The sequence below is a fragment of the Ascaphus truei genome, chromosome 2, assembly GCF_040206685.1.
Source record: "Ascaphus truei isolate aAscTru1 chromosome 2, aAscTru1.hap1, whole genome shotgun sequence".
Taxonomy (NCBI): Eukaryota; Metazoa; Chordata; class Amphibia; order Anura; family Ascaphidae; genus Ascaphus; species Ascaphus truei.
Window position 1 is genome coordinate 180,918,827 of NC_134484.1, and position 22,367 is coordinate 180,941,193.

General features: G+C 45.6%; 2 protein-coding genes across 2 annotated transcripts in view; one reads left to right on the forward strand and one right to left on the reverse strand.

The window, feature by feature from the left end:
• The window catches only part of TXNL4A (thioredoxin like 4A), a 26,198-nt gene extending 8,222 nt beyond the window's left edge, over positions 1 to 17,976 (reverse strand). The window contains exons 1-2 of the mRNA XM_075585617.1: positions 17,820 to 17,976; positions 13,365 to 13,538 (exon numbers count right to left, since the gene is read on the reverse strand). Coding sequence (XP_075441732.1) covers positions 13,365 to 13,517 — 153 coding nt within the window. The 5' untranslated portion in view covers positions 13,518 to 13,538; positions 17,820 to 17,976. The remainder of the gene's footprint in view (positions 1 to 13,364; positions 13,539 to 17,819) is intronic.
• Positions 17,977 to 18,206: 230 nt separating this feature from the next.
• Positions 18,207 to 22,367, forward strand: part of DEK (DEK proto-oncogene) — a 52,646-nt gene continuing 48,485 nt past the window's right edge. Inside the window, exon 1 of the mRNA XM_075585615.1 lies at positions 18,207 to 18,266. Within this exon, the coding sequence (XP_075441730.1) occupies positions 18,222 to 18,266 (45 nt within the window). The 5' untranslated portion in view covers positions 18,207 to 18,221. The remainder of the gene's footprint in view (positions 18,267 to 22,367) is intronic.

The following is a 22,367-nucleotide window of genomic DNA, read 5'->3' on the forward strand; positions in this document are numbered from 1 at the left end:
GCAGACACACGTCACGCGGAAGCGCCGGAACCAATACAGGACCCGGGAAATCAGCCCTGGACAGAGCGCAGCGTCATACGACCCATGCATAGCCTGGACAGCTAAATATAATACACTACGGGTGATAGGGGAAGGGAAAGCACCCCCCAAAAAAAAAAAAAAAAAAAAAAAACCAGTTAAGTCCCAGTAATATCCCAATGAGGGTATCAGTTGCGACAACAGTCTAAGGGGAAAAGGGCCAACTGAACACACATACTAGAGGTAGGGGTCGCCAGGGAAAAACCCCCACACTAGCAAAAAGAAAGAAAAGGGAGTAAGTTACCCCAGGGCTCTTAGAGGTAAAAGGGTGTAAAAGGGATTACATAGCGGGCAGGAGCGGAGAAACAAGAGGAGTTCTCTATATAGACAAGTTACACACAAAACAAATCTGCCTGCGGTCCTTGAGATGCTGGACAATCACATTGGCTACAACGGTTTGCCATAAACATTGATTGACAATGGTGGGGGGGAGGGTGGTTCCCCTCTTGCCATCGCCATGAGTCTCCTCATGGATACTTGGGGGTTAGACCCCAAGGGACCCATGCAAGACCCCGGTGGGCCGGTGAAAACGGGTCAAGCTCAGCCTGACATGGTCAGGGGTGGGCTCACCCGAACCGGAACCCCACAAGGGGCAGTTCAGGCGAACAGGAGGACTTGGTCCCCTGAAGTCGCCGAAAGTTATTACAGTTTATTTGTTGTCTCCCCCATGTTCCCAATGTGTGTACCCCAATGTTTCTCCCCTGCACAGAAGAGCAGTATACAAAGAAGTTCACAAGATCATACTCTGGAGAGAAGCGTGACCCACATAGAAAGAGGTAACGCAGCATTTCATATAGAAAACATCAATGGGTAAGGATTTTACTATCTTATCACATAACGTAAAAGGTTTTAATAGCCCCCTAAAAAGAAAACTAGCATTCACAGACTACCGACGACAGGACCCCAATATAATACTACTCCAAGAAACCCACTTCTCGAGAATAAGTTCTCCTAAGTTTCTGGATAACAGATATAGAACATGGCTCTCTGCACCAGCCAACATAAAGAAAAGAGGGGTAGCAACTCTATTACACAATCGCCTTGCGTTTAACACAACTCTGACAAGAAAAGATAAGAATGGGCGCTTCCTAATAATAGTAGGCGAAGTGGGAGGACAACCCCTCACTATAGCCAACGTATATGCTCCCAACGAAGGAGCAGATATCTTCTTCACAAAATTCTTCACAATCCTACATAGCGTGGCAAAAGGTGGTATAATCCTAGGAGGAGATTTCAATCTCACCTTGGATCCTAAGGCAGACAGATGCACACCCAGGGTACCGAAACACACACAAAGCAGAGCAAGCTGGAACCATGGTCTCAAGACAAACAGACTAGTAGATATCTGGCGGGAACAGCATCCGGGAGAGAAGGAGTACACATTTTATTCGCACCCACATGACAGATACAGCAGGATAGACTACCTCTTTGTGTCCAACAGAATGCTTTCACAGATCTCCCATACGGGCATCCATGATATTTCATGGTCAGATCACGCACCTATTGAGCTGCGGTGCACAGACTTCAGACTAGACAGACCAGGAGCGACATGGAAGCTTAACGAATTTCTGCTAAAAATCCCTGAAATTGAAACGGAAATAAGGGATAAAATCAGGGTCTATTTCGAGGAGAATGTCGGTACTGTGACATCTCAATCCACCCTATGGGAGGCCCATAAGGCGACTCTTCGCGGAGAGCTCATAGGGATAGCAAGTAGGCGGAAAAAAGCAAGGGAAAATAAAATTAAGATTCTCCAATCCGAGTTAACAGCCCTTTCTGCCCTACACAAAATTAACAAAATAGCGCGGACCCTACAGGCCTGGCGCGATACTAAAACAAAACTAAATTTATTGATGTCCTCCCGAGCTGAGAAGGAGCTGACCTGGTCTAGGCGACAATATTATGAAAAAGCGAACAAGCCAGATACCCCACTTGCCAATAAACTCAAAAATAGTAACCGTAATTTTCATATTCAAGCCATTCGACCCAAGAACGGTGACCTTACTTCTGATCCCAAACAAATCGTCGAGGAATTCAAAAATGACTATGAGACCCTGTACGACGGGGCGAAGGTCTCCCATTGTGAGAGCACTCATAGGCAGCTGAAGACATTTCTAACTGAGGCAAAACTACCCTGCCTGAGCAGATTGTAAAGGGAAGCATTACAGGAGGATTTTTCAGGTGAGGAGATATCAGAGGTAATAAAAGCACTAAAGCCATCCAAAGCCCCTGGCCCGGATGGTTTTTCTAATCTATATTATAAAAAATTCAGAAAGACATTAGTACCTCACCTGGTCCGATTATTCAACTCATTTTTAGATGGTGCCCCTATTCCTAGCCAAATGCTCCAAGCGTCTATAACAGTGATCCCCAAACCAGGAAAGGACCCAGCAGACTGCAAAAGTTACAGGCCAATATCTCTCATCAATTCAGACACCAAAATCTTCTCCAAATTACTAGCTAACCGTCTGAATATAGTCATGCCGAAGCTGGTCCACCCCGATCAAGTAGGGTTCATATGCGGAAGGCAAGCTACAGACAATACCAGACGGATAATAGACCTAATTGATTTGGCACATAGAAAACACATCCCGTCTATGGCATTGAGTTTGGACGCTGAAAAGGCCTTCGACCGCATTGATTGGCCCTATCTTACAGAGACGCTCCGAGGGTTTGGCATAGGGGGGAGAATGTTGGGCGCCATTCTGGCTCTCTACAGGGAACCAAAGGCGACGGTCAGACACCAGGGCTTCCCGTCGGAAGATTTCCCAATAAAGAGCGGCACCAGACAGGGATGCCCCCTGTCCCCACTTATATTTGCACTATGTATAGAACCCCTAGCGGCACACATCCGCAACTCCCCCGATATAACAGGTTTACAAATAAAAGATCAGTCACATAAAGTGGCCCTGTACGCAGATGACATTATACTAATGTTGTCCAAACCCCTTACCTCCCTGCCAAATGTTTTCAGCTTGCTAGACAAATTTAATAAGATTTCGGGTTTCAAAATCAATCAAACAAAATCAGAAGCCCTAAACATCAACCTGCCTAAGGTCACAGAGAAATTAATTGAACTCAATTTTAACTTCAAATGGCAAGCCTCCTCCATTAAATATTTAGGTATCTATATAACCAAAGAATACAAGGCCCTCTACAAAGCCAATTACCCCAGACTAATTAGGACTCTGAGGGAGGATCTACGGATCTGGTCAGGCCACACAATTTCATGGATCGGCAGGATCCAGTGCCTGAAGATGAATCTCCTCCCCCGAATCTTGTATCTATTTCAGACCCTTCCGATACAAGTGATCAGAGACGACATCCTCCGCTTACAGTCCTCTATGGTGAAATTCGTCTGGGGTAATAAAAAACCACGTATAAAAAATAGCATTCTCACTAGGCCAACAGTCAGAGGAGGTTTAGGGGTACCTTGCTTGATATCGTACTTCAAAGCGGCACAATTATCCCAAATTACTCAATGGCACATGCACCCTAGCCTGCGAAGATGGGTGGAATTAGAAAAGGCATGTTGTGACCCCGTTGAGATACAAGACCTAATTTGGCTACCTAAACAGATATATCAGACCATAAGTGAGCCGCTGGCCGCAGTGCACTGCTCGTTGGCGACTTGGGAGAACACCAAACACAAGTGTGCCCTGACATATCAGCACACACTCATGACCCCGATTGCGGGGAACCCCGATTTCGCTCCGGGTATGTCACGCAAGTACATCGCGGTCTGGAAAGCAAAAGGCATAACTAGGCTACTACACCTGGAGGGAAACCAGAGTATTAAAACATTTGAACAAATTCAATCAGAAACAGAGATGCCCAATTCCGAATTTTTTAGATACCTCCAGGTGCGAGCATTTTACACAAAAATTCCCAAAAGACCCAAACACACAAATTTTGAGCAGCTGTGTTCTAGAGGCACGGACACTACGGGACTCACTTCTCGAATATACAGAGAGGTGGTCTGCCCCAGACAAGACATTGACACTAAACCTAACTATAGAATCAAATGGGAAACGGACTTAGGGGAGACACTAGAAGACAAAGACTGGGCCACAATAGTACTGGCAGCAGCGAAAAGTTCTATTTGCACCACCTTGAAGGAGAATGCATATAAAGTCCTAATGAGGTGGTATCTCACCCCAACACGATTAGCAAAGTTCGTCAAAGGTTACTCCCCATTGTGCCCCAAACAATGTGGGGAACAGGCAGATTTGCTCCACATGCTGTGGGGTTGCCCCAAAGTGGCTCCTTTATGGGAGGAAATCCAAGATTGGCTAACGAGTATTCTCGGACAAACGGTCCCCCTGGACCCTTGGCTGTTCCTGCTGGGCAGGCGCACTCGGGGAATAGGCAGATCGGCACAAAAACTGATTGCACATTTTGCAACAGCCACGCGGTGCGAACTCGCAGCTTTGTGGAAGCTCCCAGACTTACCCACAATTTCAAAAATTCGGAACAGAATATGGTATATTTGCCGGATGGAACAGTTGACAAGTCTGGTCAACGACACCGGCACAAATTTCCTCAAAATATGGACCAAATGGCTAGACCACTCAGATATCCCGGGGGTGAATGCCACCACCATCATGCCATAATATTACATAAATGCACTCTCCTATGAGGAGCCAGTACAGACAGCGCGTTAAAGGGGTACAGGTAGGGAAGACGCAGATAGGGCGCCCCCAGTTTCAAGCTACACCTCAGAGGATGAACAAGAGTTGAGACAGTGAACACACGGAAGACACTGAGCTCTCCCCCCCCCCCCCCCCCACCCTCCTTTCTGTGTCTGTATGGTTTGTAAGGTACGTGAGTCGGTTTACCCAGTATGTCTATGTTCAAAAGGAGGAAGCTGGAAAAGAGAAAAATTAGGTTCTGGTACATTAAAGTATGACAATGGGTTGGTAGACACTGTATGCAATGTACTGTAGCCTAATAATAAAAACCTTTTTGTGGAAAAAAAAAAAGGTCAGGCCCGGCTGGCGGCCCCTAGAAACCGTATGTCAAGGGCTGAAGTGTCAGCTCTTGGGTCTAGTTATGCACCCTAATGTATTCTCCTGTATTTCTGTTCCCATTTTACGGTCCCCTGCAGGAATGTAAGCTAGGGACGCCAGGTTTAGTTAGGAAATAGCTGCAGGCCAGGTACTTTGGGAACAGGAGTGTAAGGGTGGATATTTGTGCAGCAACTAGAGTTAAAAAGTGTATTAAATATTGCGGACCGGAGTAGCCGGTAGCACTCTTGTTACCCGCAAATAGTGTATGATTTGCGGGTACCCGTCTGTAGATGAAGACCGGGTGGGTTATGGAAGCCCCATGTTAAGTGTAGGGAAAACCTGACCTGTTGAGGGGCTTTTTGTGTTCCCAGTGTCCTAGAGACATGAAACTTCGGGAGTGTAAGTTTTAGGAGGGATATTTGGGTTGAAATGTATTCCTTTTGTTTGCAGAAGTTCGGGGCAACAAAGTTACCGGCGGTCCAGTAATTCTCCCCGACGTGCAGGCATGTTTTGTGGGTACGCAAGGTGAATTACACCGGGACTCTCCAGTGTCCCCCAGAATCCAGGTTTTCGAGCCCAAGTATCCCAGACCCAATTCCCTCACGGTTATAAGGTTCCCCAAAGTCTATACTTTATTAAAGTATGTTTAATGTTTCATACTGTATGTATAAATGTCTATGCAGTCAGCCTGAGCATTTACATAGGTGCCAGGATGTCTGCATAGACATTAACGTTCAAAGGAGGAAGGAGGCCCAGAGAACAGGGGGCACCCCACTGGGTCCCCTTTGTACTGCCAGACCTGGTGTGGTCTGCCCAGCGGGTGGGATATGAATTAACTGAGGGAAGTTGCTGCTTGTGGGTGCGTTTCCCATTGGCTAATTCATATTTCCCGCCCACCCGGTTTTTCAAGCCGGCTTGGCATACCCCCTCCTCTAAAATCAGTAGCCAGATGAGCCCCTGTTCTGATCGGCTGGTGGGAAAACTTCCCACGCTCTGACTGGCGTCTAGTCCCGTTCCATGTTAGACATGGGACACAGAAGTCTTTGTAAGGCACTGCCCCAATCAGAGCTCTCTCTCTTTTAGTGTTCCAGACTTACAGGTAACATTGGGACTGGGTTCAGTGAAGCGCCGGCAGGTTTCCCCAGGTGTTTTGCTCGCAATAGCAAAATCACTAGTCATTGGGGTGCCAGGGAAGCCTAATCTAGCTGAGGACAAGTTCTGAGGAATAATGTTAGCTGTTTCAGGTTTATTCCAGTGACGTGGAGCGGACAGGGTAAGTAAGCCTTTGCTGAAACAGGCACCCTGCACCTAGTTGAGGCTAGTTTTCAACCCCAGAACCCCAGAAGTGTGTATTCGGTCTGTATTTTGTATTTCATTGTGTGTACACGGGTTTACCCGAATAAACCTAATTTTATTCCACCATCTTGTTCGGCCTAGTGAATGATGCCAGAAAAATATAAATGTGTTAAAAGTCCTGGTCTCCCCTGACAGGTACCATCTTGTTTTTATGTGCTTTTGTTGTGCCTGTTGGTGTTTCCATTGGTTGATTGTTCTGTGGGAACTTTATAAAGCTCTAAAACTACTCTAAATTCTCCGCAGGGAGCATAAAGAGAAGCGTGTCGAGTTGGAGAGATGCAAGAACGCACCTAGGAAATGCCGAAACTGGATGCGAGAAACCTTTAGTTGGGGACCGGAAATGACGCCAGAGAGCGACTGGTCAGCCAGGTCCTCGTGGCACTGCAGAGATCACTACTACCCAAATCCAGTACCACACCTATGACATCCTATTTGGGATTAAAATATATGCTATAATATACACACAGTGATTGGGACTGTATATCAACACACACACACATATTTTTTAAATGGTCCCGGCCCCGTCACACTCTAGTCATTAACACTGTAAAGCTGGTTATCCTACAGATCAATCAACGAGGAGCTGAGGGAAATAATTAACCGCTTCCCTGCCATGAGGTGAAATAGTATCAGGGCAGCTGCAGAGGTCAACTAGATACCAGGAGGCAATTTGTGTGGTAAACTAGATATGAGCGGTTTTACAAAGCTAACATTATTATTTTTTTTTTTTTTAGGTATGAGGGAGCAGTTACTGGGATTAACTTGTAACAAGGGGGCACTTACGGAGGTAAAATAGGTATGAGGAGGTCTTACAGATGCAGCGGCCGTTATTCAAACAAATCACAGCGCTGTTTTCGTGTGCGCTGCTGCACTCCACGCGGCAGTAGCACCACCAATCGCCCCAGGCACACGTGTTTATCGCGGTTGCTTTGTTTGAATTTCATGGATTGTGTGCAAATAAATGCAATGAAATTAATGAATTGTAATGTGTACAGTACTGTGCTACTGTGTCAATTTCAGGTGTTTAAAAGCCAGAACACTAAAATGCCATTTTCTGCACTCGCGTCTTAAGGCGGAACGGTTGGAAGAAATCCCGCGCCATGACATGGGTATTCCGAGGTATACACCGCGTGACTTGTTAAAATAATGGCCGCTGCATCTGTACGTTAGATAAGCCCATATTCACACATGGGCAATTAATTATATGTTGCGTTATCTCAAACTCCAGGATTCACTTGATTCAGTCTGAGAAACCATATGTCAAATACTGGCTACAACAAAGTTTTAAATGAAAAGAATTTACAACCATTGTATGTTTTTCTTATAGCAAATCATAATTATTAATATTATAGGCTAAATGTAGGCTTTTTTCATAAAGTAGACACTTTTGTAAAGATATATAAATCGGAACTACGCTGATGCACGTGTAGGAAAAAGAAGTAAAGTAGCAAATGAGAAGAGAGGGGCGAGGGTGGGGGAGGAAAAAGAGGGGCGAGGGTGGGTGGGGAAGAGAGGGGCGAGGGTGGGGGGGGAAGAGAGGGGCGAGGGTGGGGGGGGAAGAGAGGGGCGAGGGTGGGGGGGGAAGAGAGGGGCGAGGGTGGGGGGGGAAGAGAGGGGCGAGGGTGGGGGGGGAAGAGAGGGGCGAGGGTGGGGGGGGAAGAGAGGGGCGAGGGTGGGGGGGGAAGAGAGGGGCGAGGGTGGGGGGGGAAGAGAGGGGCGGGGGTGGGGGGGGAAGAGAGGGGCGAGGGTGGGGGGGGAAGAGAGGGGCGAGGGTAGGGGGGGAAGAGAGGGGCGAGGGTAGGGGGGGAAGAGAGGGGCGAGGGTAGGGGGGGGAGAGGAGCGAGAGTAGGGAGGGGAGAGAGGGGCGAGGGTAGGGGGGGAGAGAGGGGCGAGGGTAGGGGGGGGAGAGAGAGGGGCGAAGGGGAGATGGGAAAGAAGTTGGGGGACAGTGATTTTAACTATAAACTAAATAAAAACCAGATAAAAATTACCTTAGCAGAAGCTATACAAGTGGTGGAAGAAATATTACTTTGTTGCAAGGAACAAAGTTACTAGTTAGGCCGCGGCCCCAGTACCTTCTACAGCGGCGTACGCGGTGCGTTCCAGCTCCGCCCCCAGTCAGTCCGGTCCCAGGTACTATCCTGTCGTGCACATTTCCCCAGCGGTGCGCGACAGGTTTTCAGCGAGACAGGGGAATTTGAGGGGGGGTGGGGAGGAGAGGATGAAGGGAGGGGGGGTGGAGAGGATGAAGGGAGGGGGGGTGGGGGGGAGAGGATGAAGGGAGGGGGGGTGGGGGGGAGAGGATGAAGGGAGGGGGGGTGGGGGGGAGAGGATGAAGGGAGGGGGGGTGGGGGGGAGAGGATGAAGGGAGGGGGGGTGGGGGGGGAGAGGATGAAGGGAGGGGGGTGGGGGGGGAGAGGATGAAGGGAGGGGGTTAAGCCAATGAGGACGTACCAGCCGCGTGAGGTCATGGCCATGCCCCGGCAAACCCACCGCCACGCCCCCTCCCACCGCAAACGCTCCCTCTCTCCCAGGACTGCCGGACGCGCATGATACAGTGCTGACTGGGACCGCAGCCTTAGGACCCATCAGCTTCCGAGTGTGTGTGTGTGTGTGTGTGTGTGTGTGTGTGTGTGTGTGTGTGTGTGTGTGTGTGTGTGTGTGTGTGTGTGTGTGTGTGTGTGTGTGTGTGTGTGTGTGTGTGTGTGTGTGTGTGTGTGTGTGTGTGTGTGTGTGTGTGTGTGTGTGTGTGTGTGTGTGTGTGTGGAGATGCAGCTTGGACAGAAGAGGTATTTACTGTTAGTAGTTTTAAATTTGGCAATTCTTTCATTTCAAATTCTCAGTGTGCTCCCCCTGTATCTCTGAAAGGTGAATTGGCAAGTTGTCAGAAAATCCTCATTACTGAATGAATAATGCCCGGAATTGTAACCAATCAGAGAGCAGGGATTTCAGTAATGCCCGGTATTTTAGAGCTTTAGCCTATAATTATGTTTAAAATTGCTCTATATATGACGTACTGCACCATTCGAGAATTGAGATTCGAGAATTGACACGCAGAGACTCTATTCTATACACTACTCATTGGTTGAGCTGATATTTTGTAAGAAGATTCTCATATGGAGGTCTAAAGAAAAAAAATAAAGACTATTAAATATCTGAATACCTATGGGAATGTGTGAGTGCATATAAATGGGATTATTGGATCAAATTTCCACCTTATTGTGACTACACCACATTTGTTTCTCAATCTTTTCCCCCTACTTCTATGGCCGCTTTTATCTATCACTTCTATCTCACAGATATCACAGTTCACATGGAAAGTTTAATAATATCAGAACGTATTGAAAAGCACCCCTTCATTTGTGTGGGGAGATCCAAACAGTAGGTGTTTCAATAATTGGGTTTGATACAGATTATCCCTTTAAACTGCCGTCACTGCAGAATGAAAAGGCAAAATAAAAAACACCTACTTGGAAATATACTGGGATTTCTCAGAAATACCTAATCAGCGTTAAAATGAGAAGTTCACTTGTTTTTGACGTGTGAAAAATGTATACTGGTTTTCACCAGAAAGAGAAATTTCATGCTCACTTGACACTTCTTGTACAGTGACATGACTATGATTACAAAGAAAAATGTTGGCAATTTACCTTAAACTTGGAAACAAATATTTTAAAATCCAACAACTGATCTTTAATCTAATAAATATACTGCTACAACCTGTTCATTTTGGTGCCAGGGGGAATAGCCCTTCTTCAGTATTCTCTATATAAACACAAAGGCTACTGTGGGTAAGTGAGAAATCATTCTACTGTAAAAACTACAGCAAATAGAAACATTTAAAGGTCTTCCGTTATATTTAAACAATATGCAAAATACCACGTTCAGTGCTTATCTGGTAGAAACCAACAATTTACAGCTACCATCCTGAAAACTTAATGAAGCATTCCCCCCCCCCTTTTTTTTTTTTTAAATATTTGTATTGTTGCAAATGATACCTGGCAAGCTATTAGTCCCTCGGGCTCCAATGTCAGTACTAGGGTTGGACAATGTACCAGTAATAAGTAATACCGCAATAATATAATATCACGGTGTGAGATTACCTGTTATCGCAGTATTACTTGATACCGGCTTCTTTGGTCGGAGGTGCAGCTTTTAAGCTGCCGCGCTGTGTAGACTGAGTACTCCCTCCATTCCTGCTTCTGAATGCACTCAGAAAGGCAGGGGGAGGAAATGCTTCTAGTAGCACATCTAGAGAGCACGTAGAGGGAGCGCATGTGAAAGCAGAGCAGCCAGCCGCAGTGAAAGGTAAGCTCTCTCTGCACTTGTTTCTGTTAATCCCTTCTTCTGCCCCCCCCCTTCAGACCCTTTCTACATCCCAGCACCCTTAATCCCCCCCCCCCCCTTTCATGTATGCACTTCACCCTCTCACTTACACTGTTTCCATCACCCTCATCCTGTCATTCTCATCCTTTATGAAAACGTTAAAAAATTTGCAGGTTTTTTTTTTGTGTGACAATTCTCAATTGTCAATGTTTTATGTTTTTTTAACAAATTGTATCAATTAAATGTGTTTAAATGGAGCGAGTACCTAAGCGTGCGAATGATGGGATGAGTGTGGATGAATGAGGGGGATTTTAGGGTGATGGGAGCAAAAGGGTTTGGAAATGAAGGGGCCTATGTTATAGTAAACCTAAAGAAAACCAGTCAGTACTGGTTGAATGTTTTACAGAGCATTTAATGAAGGCACAAAATGTATTATGTGGTTTGAACATAGTACAACAATATTATAATATGTTTAACTCTCTAACCACTTCGAAGAACAAACTACTCTATAATTCTCAAAAGATAGTAACTGAACTGGAAGCCTTTAAAACGCAAACATTGCAAGAGGGTGTGCGCGCCAGGAGACCGCTGCAGTAAGGTAATGTAACTGGCCCATGTTTGTTTTAGGAGGGATTGCTGCTCTCTTTGGTAAAAAAGAATTTTAATTTCTGTAAAGCCTCTGAATGGGGTAGTGTTTGTCAATCAAGTGTTTACTTTTCCTAATCCCAATTTGTGTTTTAGTGTTTGGCGGTCAGACAATGGTCATTGAGACGGACTCATTTGGTCTGCTTGCAATTGCTCGTAATGCTGAGTCCATGGTGACTCAGCCCGTGCAGAGGCACGCTGAGGGAAAGCGGGTGCTTTCCGTGGCCTTGGTTAGCGCGCCATCCGGGGGTCGTGTCGGGGGGGCGGGCCAGTGACGTCACGGAGCTGGTTCGCCCTCATTGAGCGAACCGCTCACGTGACCGGCCCTGCGCTCCCGTGAGCGCTTGAAACGAAATTTTTCATTAGACCAACGCTTCCGCAAGCGTGCGCGAGCCCCTGCTAAAGCCGCTCTCATTGCGGCTGCAGGGGCTCATGGTACGCGTAAGCGCGCCTCAGCGCTAACCATGCAGAGGCCTAATAAAGAAATCACTGGTTTATTCTACTCATTTTTGGACAATTTTTGATTCTCACTACCACAGAAAGCAAAGTATAAAATGATTGAGAAAGGTCTCTCTCTGTGCAATCTCTAGTTAAACACATTGACATCCCACAAAAGAACTTAGTAGAAATCAAACCACTCCCAAGTCGACTAACCATGTTTACAAAGTGTAAATACATACATATATATATATATATATATTTATTTTTTAAACAATTTAACAAATATGAATAGTTGTCTGCATTTAACAATTATTTAATTACATAATAAACCGCACAGATGTTCCTGGCATTACAATATTAAACTTTGGCTCAAGGAGGGACTGCCCCTTTCAGGCAAAATATTTTGGAGTAGTGAACTATTTTTGTTTGAAATGTAAACTCAAATTTTTAAAAAGTGAAATGCATGTTGTCATAAGGCCAGAAAATATTCAGTATTTTAATAATCTGACACTCCATGGGGTTAATTTGAGTTGCAAATTGTATCTTAAAAATACAAGAAATTGTTTTTATGGCAGGTCATGCAAGTGCCCTGGCCTGGTTCTCTCTGTCTAGGAATGAAGTTATCAGAGGCCAAAATCTGTGAGTCACAACTCTTTTCTTACAGTGGACACAAGCAAAACCATTTTTTTTTTTTTTTAAATGACTTGAAAGGGGCTCCTCTGGTGTTCTGGGAATACCAGAGGGTGTGGTCAGGAAGATATTCCACCCGACTGAATTTACTAAATATGAAATATCAAGGGTCTGATAACGATTCACGATATAGAATTGTAATATTTGCGATCCGAAATTAAATAATGCTAAACAGTCTACGATTGTGAGGGGCAAAAGGTCAGATATCCATTTGTCTCATATGTAGAATTAATCCACTCACAAATAGCCTCTTAACATGCAGTAAATCCACCTGAACGTGATAAATTGCGTTAAAATATTCTAAGAATTAAGAGAATTAAGTTATGAGGTATTTTCTGTGCTCAACGTAGAAGGGTTTTAGGATAAAAACCCTGCAATTGAGATATGAAAAAAAGGGATTTCAAAAGAGGAGTGTTTCATGCTGCCAGAACACGTGAATTCTCATATTCCAATCCCCACGACCTCTTGGGGTAAATCAGATATGTGGTAACATAAGCAAACAGAAATCCTATCTTTTATGAAACAGTCTGCATATATTGTACCGTATGATTTTGTATTCAGCTTTTTCTGTAACAAGCACTGTACTACTTTTGTATATTAAATCTAAAATGTATTAAGTATTGTCGTTTGGGCTGAATTGAACTTTACACGCTTTGAGGAAAGTCATTACATTTTCACAATAGATGGTATGTAAACATGGTAAGTCAAGACTTGAGGAGTTTGATTTCCTCTGGCGGCTCCCATTTGTGTAATGTAGGTGTTCAGTAATTTGTTGGGGTGGGTAGCTTTAAGTACAATAAGCCATAAGTGCACGGTCACCTTCTCAGCGATGCTGTATAAAACTTCATCCATTTTCATACACGTTGGATCCCAATCGTGCCCAAAGCGGATAACTAAGGCACGGTCTTCCTCCGAGAGAATAGCCTGGTCGACCTGCCAGCCATTGTGTAAGTGAGAGAGCATGTACGACATCTTGACAAATGTGTTTTAATCCTATTGAAAGAGGGGGAGGGGAAAGGAAAGAAATTAGTAAATTCCAAGTAAGCATCCACAAATATGTGATGTCACTGTAGCAAATAGATAAGTTAATTAATAAACAATACATGCTGGTCTGGTGCTCTCAAAACATTGTGTTCACACGGTTACAAACCTACCTAGCTCTTCCTAAAAACAAGGCATATTCACAACATTTTTATCCAATAATGGGCCCCTGTGAATCGCTCCACATACATGTATAATGTGAAATAAATCATTGGTTTGCTATGCTTAAAGGCAACTTGTGGCTCATTCAATTAGTAGGTATGGCTTTTTTCACATGCTTTCCCAAGAAACAAAAAAGCTAGCCAGCCTACAGCAGTGATTCCCCAACTACTCTTCATGGACCACACCAATGTTTTGTGAACAAATGCACCTGCACACAGGCAACAATCTCTGCGAGTTACACATTCAATCCAACTATATTGCCCAAAACCAATGGCTGAGATGGCCTAAAGATGTTTTTAAATGACATGGCTGTATTAAATTGCCAGTTCATCATCACTGGCCCCAAGTATACGCATCCACTAAAAGGGAACACTTAATGAACGGTGAAACGAAACTCGTTGTGCAATTTATTAAAGGTCTTTGCGGGTTATACTACCTTGGCAGAACAGGGCAACACCCTGTGCATGATCGGCCATCAATCAGATAAGTGCGAGATGGAAAGAGCGGTGGCGAGACACTCATTCAAGAGGACATCATCTGAATACTTTGATATATGCCAATTGCACACATCCCTAAATCACCTAGTGGGGGAGGATGGATAAACCGCTCTTACAAATAAAAGCTAAATTGATTAACAAACTCAGCACCTCTGTACCTCCAATGGACTAGATGAGGACTTTACATTGGGATGTTTAAATAACCGGATTTCATTAGGCTGTTTGTACATGGTCTTGCATGGACCCTAGACTCCTACATGCTGGACACTATGGTGATGCTGTGTAGAGCAGCTGATCTTTGGATCCTTCCAAGAGATTAAGTATTCACATGTTGCATTGTAGCTACAGGACTCCGTTTGCCTCCTGAAGGGGAGTACCACGTTTTTCTGGGAATGGGCCAGCTGCCCCCCTTTACTCCGTCCGGACTGTGTTTTCCTTTTCTTTTTGTGGTTTTGCCTTCTGGCACTGTGTAGCACTTTTTTGCACTTTTTTTGTTCACGTAATATATGTAGACTAGTGTTTACCCCCCTTGTTCCCTTTCCAAGTCATCCTGGCTATAACCCTCTCTGGGAGAGCATTTGTCTGGGTAGTTGCCTTCTGACAATACTGTTTAGCATGTCCTGTTCCAGGCCTGCACAACATACGGCCCCCGCATGCGCCCGCCGGGACTCCCTGTGCGGCCCGCAACGCCCCCCCGCGGTGTGACCGCGCTCCAGAGGTGTGACGCGCTTCCCTCCCTCCCTGCAGCAGCACTTGGACGCCTGGACACACGGACGCGCTCCCCCTTCCCCTCCCCGATCCCAACCCTTGAGCCCACTACAGCAGGGTGACACGCTCTAATAGTGTGACCCGGAACTTCTGGGGTCTGCTGCTAGAGCGTGTTTCACCCTGACACCGGTAGCCGCACGGCCAATACCTCCTGGCTGAGGCTGCTGCTGCTTCTTCCGTCGCCGCAGCAATCAGGTAGGCATTGGAGGCGGGGGGTTGTTTGTTGAGGGGGACTGGGGGAGATGGAGGGAGGGGGATGCTGAAAGGGACTGGAGGAGATGATGATGGGTGCTGCGGGAGATATGTTTTGTGCATTTTTTTGTATGTCTGCTGTCTCACCAAATAAACCCCATTTTATTCAACAATGTTGTCCTGCCTAGTGGATTGATCCAAGAAGGTATAAAGGTGTTAAAAGTGCTGGTCTTCTGTGACAGGCTTTTAAAAAAAGAAATATATAATTTTATATATAATGCTGTTTGAAATTAGACCATTGTGAAAATATAAATTATTATTATCATTATCATCACTGACTTTCCTATTTCACAATAACTACAATGTAATTTTGTTTCAAGTAAACATCGTAAATAAATGTATAATTTTGAATAATAAATGCTGTTTTACATGTGCAAATCTATTTTCCTTGGAGCATTTCGACCCTTCTCACTTTACAAGTTGTGCAGGCCTGTTCTGTTCATTCAGACTTTTTCTCTCTTTGCATTAAACTGCTTTCTGTTTGACCTTAATTGGTGTCAGCTGCTTATGAGTGCTGCAGGTACTGTACTCTTATTTTTGTATCTGGTTAGGGTTTAGGGAGGTCCTCTCTTTTTTGTATATTTAGTAGTATTGACTGACACTAGATTTTGTATATGCTTAACAGCGTGTTTAAGCATGAAAAATTGCCCATAACCGCAATTAAATTTATTCAAAAAATGTTTTACCAGGAATTATAGGCTAAAGCTGGTAAATTCCGGGCATTATTGAAATCCATGCTCTCTGATTGAATAATGCCCGGATTTTTACCCAATCAGTAATAGCCCAGAATTTTTGGCACCTTGCCAAGTTTAGTAGCCAATCAGCTTTCAGTTCTCATTCACAAAGAGTGAGATCAGCTCTCAGATGGGGAGGGGATTGGACAGGAGGCAACAGCAAGACACTGACTCCTCCCCCTCTCTTCCTGCAGAGCGCTCTGCACAGGAGAGTGAGGGAAAACGTGTGTGTGTAATGGGGACCAGCAGAGTGTTTTATTGGTGTGTGTTTTGTGGGTGTAGAGCTGGCAGAGGCTGTTGGTTTGTGTGTGTCTGCAGTGTGTTTTGTGGGTGCAGAGGGGGGCTGCAGTGTCTTCAGTGTGTTTTTTGAGGTGGAGGAGGGGTGCATAGTGTTGTGTGTCTGCAGTGTGTAAAGTGGTGGGGGGCTGCTGGTGTGTGTTTTATGGATGTAGAGGTGGCAGAGTCTGTTTTGTTGGTTTGTGTGTCTGCAGTGAGTTTTGTGGGTGCAGAGGGGGGCAGCAGTGTGTTTTGTGGGTGCAGAGGGGGGCAGCAGTGTGTTTTGTGGGTGGAGGAGGGGTTCAGTGTTGTGTGTCGGTTTACAGGGGTCTGCAGTGGGTGTAGAGGGGGCTGCTGGTGTGTTTTGTGGATGTAGAGGGGCAGCAGTGTGTGGGTGTAGAGGGCGGAGGAGGGCTGCTGTGTGTTTTGGTGTGTCTGCAGTTTTTTGGGGTTTACAGGGGGCTGTAGTGTGTTTTTGGGTGTAGAGGGTGTGATTGTGTGTATGTTTTGTGAGTGTAGAGGCCAGTAATGCCCTGTTCTTCAGGGATTATTACTTAAATACTATATTGAGTTACCTCTCATTTTTAAGTTAGTTAGAAATTAGAACAGGCAGACAATCCAAGGGCCACTAAAACCCTTTGCGGGCAACATCTGGCCCACAAGCTGCAAGTTGAAAAGCTCTCTGCTCTATTGCATTAACACTGAAGGGATCTCCCCAAAGAAGGAGGGGGGAGAGTATGCAGAACCCTGTATTCCAGAAGTAAAAATAATTGACCTGAACAAAACCCCCTGCTCACATTTAGACACTTCACCCATGCTGAAACGACATTACCGTGACAGCTCTCAACAATTTGCCCCCATAACATGCAAATAAAAATCACTTATGAGCACATTCATACGTCTGACAGGTCTGCAACTCTGCTTTTCCCCAATTATCTCCACTGCAGCCAGGGATTCTGGGAAATGACATGCAAATGAGCACACACCCACTTTGTTCATTTTAACACTGAACTCTATAAGCGTGTCTGCCATATTACATATATGTAATGTGCTTTGCAGCACATTACATATATGTAATGTGCTTTGCAGCACAACCCGAATATTGCCCCATAACATGAAGTGGCTAGTGATGCCCCAAAAACCGTGTCTTTACCTCTGATAACACAGCATTTTGTTTATGCTTTTAAGATACATTTTCGGTGCACGGTGTGTGTCAGCTTGTTCCAGCTAATGTAACTATATACCATTTCCCAACTCCCCGCCACTTCCGCTGAATGTAACTAACAGCAGCATTGCGCGGGTCACTATTTCCCTGTCCTTGTTGTGATCTGCCTGTCCTCTCCATGTTGCACTTCTCGCTCCGGGCCTCCTCTCCTGTACACACCGTGCCACACCGCCTCTGCGCGCTTATTCACACGGGAGCCGAGCTTTGCCGGTACAGTATTTGGATTGGGTGACCTAGCTGCTTCCTTCCCGGTTTACAGGGGTGGGGGGGGGCGTGTGAGACCGCACTCCCTCCGCACACTCCCAAGCCCTCAACTTACCCTGAGCGAGCGCGGAATAGTCACCCCTCAGCGACCATGTAACGGCTTCCGTACAACCGCAGCTGGAGCCCCAGCCGCGTGATGCGCAGACTCGAATACACGGAGAGGGGGGGCGGGGGATCAAGAGCTGCGCGCGCCAGCCTAGGGGACGCACAGCACGTACTAAAAACGTCGGGAAGCGCGAGCGCCCTGTCAGCCATGTTGGAATGTCCACTTGTGCTAGGGGTCACTGCCCAAACCAATGATGGCCGTCTGATCTTCACAGATAGCGTCTATCTGGCTGCTGCCAGTGGCTTTTCTCTATGGTACTGGGAGTGCGATGTATGATGAGCGGCCTGGGACCTGAGAGGGAGGAGTCTGCTGCTCTCACTTCTTGCATTCTGAGCTCAACATGAACTCTGAATGATTATTCTGGGTTCTGCATCTGCTAGTCATGCATTCTGCGTGGTACAGTATAGTATTTTAATGCCATTTGTAGTATCCATGAAAAAATTGGGTTTGCTAACTTGTACTTTTAACAAGTGTTTGAAGTGGCTTAAAAAAAAGTACTGTTATCGTGTCTGATGCTAAAAAGCTGAACTTATGAAATATTTAGGAAAATATTGAAACATGGTTTGTAAAAAAAAAAAAATGAACAATGTGCATAAAAACAGAAAAAGAGAAACGCCAACTTAAGTAAAAAAAAATTCCCCCCTTTAAATACTCTGTCGCCATCACACTTTAACCCCTACTTTCAATATAACAAATTTGAATCTGGATGATACTTGTCATTTATTACAATTATTCTGTAGTTGTCCTTGCCTCTGTAGCCATGTCTGGATTTGGCTACTAATCTTCCCTGCCTAACATGTAAATCCTAGTACAGTGCAGGCAGTGTTAGACCCAATCCGGGGTTTCCACTGCAGTGAGCAGCTCCCTTGAGTGACAAGGGGGATGGAAGGCTGAGGCCCGTGCTCTGCCCTATCGGGTTCAGACCTAAGCCCCTCCCCCAGGGTACTTAAGGGGCTGCACTTCCTACATTTAGTGAGTTGTCTCTCCCCTGAGAGAGACTATCCCAAGGGAGAGTGTGCACAGGGATCTGGCCACCTTTCGTCCCCTCCCTTAGGGGAGTGGGCCTACAACCTCCTACTCCACCAGGGAGTAGGGGAAAAGCTAGGATAGAGTCTCGGGCCCTTGCCGGGGGTTGATTCCAGGGACCATCCGGAGGTAGGGACAGCCAGAATCAGTTGTATGCTGTATCCTGTGAGTTGCAGAATAAAGTTCCTGTTTTATAATATACTCCTGCCTGAGTCTGCAATCAATCAGTGGGAGTATGGGAGGGTTCTCTCTGCAGGGTGCCTGCAAGAGATGGAGGCGCAACACCAGTGAGAGAGAACAAGCTACCATCACCCCAAAAGCCTGTCCCGTCTTCCCCACTACCACCGGTGGAACCTCAGAGCTTCTGTGAACCAGCAGGTACCCAGCACATGACACCCTGTAATAGTGTAATCTCCCAGAGGGTGGGGGGAAACCTGTTACACCTCTTTCTCCTTCCCCCCCCCCCAATCAGAAAGTCTCAAGGATTTTATGAATACATCAGTATTCAAGTGAACAAGGCTGCATCTATAATCATCTGTATTGAGGGACCCGGAAAGTGAATGGTTTAGAAATGTAGTGAAGCACACGAGGGTTTGTTTTCTTAGTAGCTTGCTACTATATATATATATATATAATTGATCCAGTTTGAGATAAGTCACAGTCTCACATGGTCCTATCAGTTTCTGCAAGATGCCCAGTTCAGCAGCTTTCAGCACTGATATCAAGATAAAACAGAATAATTCCATTTTGTGAGCAGTAAAGTAAACAAGGGGTTAACTTTCATTTTAAAAACTTTTCCTGATGAGTACCAAAGACTGGCCATCATGGGGGCATGCCTTTTATTAGTGCAATCAAATAAAACAATAGAAGGTAGGTCCCGGTTGTAGGTCTGGGATGGGTGTCCTCCCTAAATTCCCACACGTGCTCTAGTACTGAGTTTCTTGGTGAGTAGCGCATTAGAAATAATTTGAAATAAATTGGGGAGAACCATGCTTTCTTGGTGCTGACCTGTGACATTTGGCAGAATAATTTAACTCGCAGAGCCAGGCTTTACAGAAACGTCTACATTTGAGAGAACTTCTCTAGCCTGCAGAACCAAAGGTGACAGGATTAACGCACTATTCCTTAACATTACAGAATAATATTCTGGGTCATAATTCCTATCTGGTGAAAACCACATTAAAATATGTAGCACTGCTTCCCCCCACCCCCCATCTGGGAGATCTGGCCATTGCTACCGGTGATGTGTTGCTTCATACCTGTTGGGTTCCAGGAGATGCTGAGGGTCCGCGATGGTATGTGGAAACAGGACATGCTGTTGGATGACTTTAAGTTGTGTTCTTCTTTGTCTGGTGCAACGCCTCCATTCACAGCAGGCTCCAGCGTGGCTGCAGACAGTCCCCACTGTGAAAGTCATCATTCATACCCCTACCCAATAAACTGTAGACTCAGACAGGGGTTTATGAAACAGGATCCTCTTTATTGCAGATAGCATCCACTGCAGATGCTATTACTGCGAATGCATTATATTCTAGCACAGGTCCCAGACCTCTGGATGGTGCCTGGCCTCTTCTCAGAATTGCGGCCTCCCAAGCCTGCTTATTATTCTCTTCAGCCCCTCTGAGGGGGCTGAGGGCATGTCTCACTCCCTTGAGGGAGAGACTTGGACTGCTATAATTTGGAGCTGCTTCCTCCCTAGTGCAGAAGGGAAGGGAACAAGGTCTGCACCCGGATTGGCTGCACACAGACCATGTTCCACCTCTGTCACTCAGGGAGGCTGCCTGAGGATAGGGAAAACCCAAGATAATAGCCTGCCACAGCCTGCAGCTACCAGGACTTACATGACAGGGGAGGCAGAAGTATAACCAGAACCAGCCATGGCTACAAATAAAATATGTGTAACCCTGTTATCCCCCCCACCCTCCCTACATGAGATTGGGTGGGGTACACTCCTGGTTACTGTACACGGTCTTGGTGCTGTGACCTGCTGGCAAACAGGAGGGCTGAGGGCTCCGCGGTGTTGTGGGGAGAACCAGGACAGGGACAGGAGGTGGTGTGGGACAGGTTACCTTTCTCTTGTTCTCTCTGGATGGTGCACAGCGCCTCCAGCCAGTAGGGATCCTCTGGGGTCTCCAGAGGAGAGACCCCCACTGACACTTTCTCCTTCTCACACCAGGAACAGTGATACACACACAGCAGCTTCTTTCTGTGGTTCTTTATTGGCAGAACAGCATACAGTAGTCAGCAACACAGCATAGGCCTGCTCTTGCTTCTCTGCCCTCTGCTTATAGCAACATGATTTCCCTCCCTCTCACCCAGGTGGGGTAAGAGGGAGAGACCACTTCTCTATCAGCTCTACTCAATATCTCTCCTCCTACTGACTCCTCATCCTAACTGATCACTTATTTTAGGAAACATGTCTCAATTTGAATATCCTCAGGGAGTGTCTCTAGCTTTGAATCATTACAACTCAAAGCTGGATACCGATTGGCTCACACACATCAGGGGGTGTTCCAACCCATATCCACCCTTTGGATTAACATGCTCAAAGGTTGCTTAAGCCTGCCCCTGAATATTGCTACAATACTCAGAGCTGAAATGCAAACAGGCTAACTGAAGGAATTAACCTTTCCACTGCCTGTTCTAACAGGACTGACAGAGGAAAGGCCCAGAATTAGCAATAGCTGCCGAAGGCCAGGCTATATTTGTAACAGGCAGAAGTACTCGGGTGGAAATATATAAAATGTGAGAGGTTGGTCAGATCATTTGTTTCCATCTCATAATTAGAATTGGGGCTATCAAAAGAGGTGTCCTTACCTGATGCAAAATTATCCGAACACAATAATGTGGGTAGCATTATTCTAGTGGTTACAGGGAGAGAGTATTTTATACTCTCAGATTCATTTGGGTTTAAAATAATTCTCTCCCAGCCATTAAAATGTCAAGGAAAGATTGACGAGTAGGAGATAAAAGAGTCCGCCTTTTGTGGGCGTATCTTATCTGTTTCTTGTCAGGGGAAAAAGTCGTGTTTTTATAAGTGGTATTTGAGTATCCCTAAATCAGAATGATTGTAAGGGGTGTTATATCAATAACTCGTACATTTTCATATCTCAAGACGTCTTAAGAAGTCTAATACTATAGGTAGTAACGTATTAGGCGTTCTGTTTTCTTCCCTTTAATTTTCGAAACTATTTATATATTGTATGTTTTTGTAATCTTTCTTTTCTATAACAAGCACTTCAGACTTTTTGGAACATTAAATATCAAATGTAATTAGTACTGTACGGACTTTGAGCTCTAATTGAATGTATTCCCTTTTTGAAGAGATTAATGGCATTCTTGGACACGTTTTTCTAACCTGGGTTTTTGTGTTTACATCTCTTTCTACTATAAGGGGGGACGAGCACTCCTGGGGTGTATCTTAAAATGGATCCTGGTGGTGACAGCATCATTGGGGTGTAACTGTTTTTG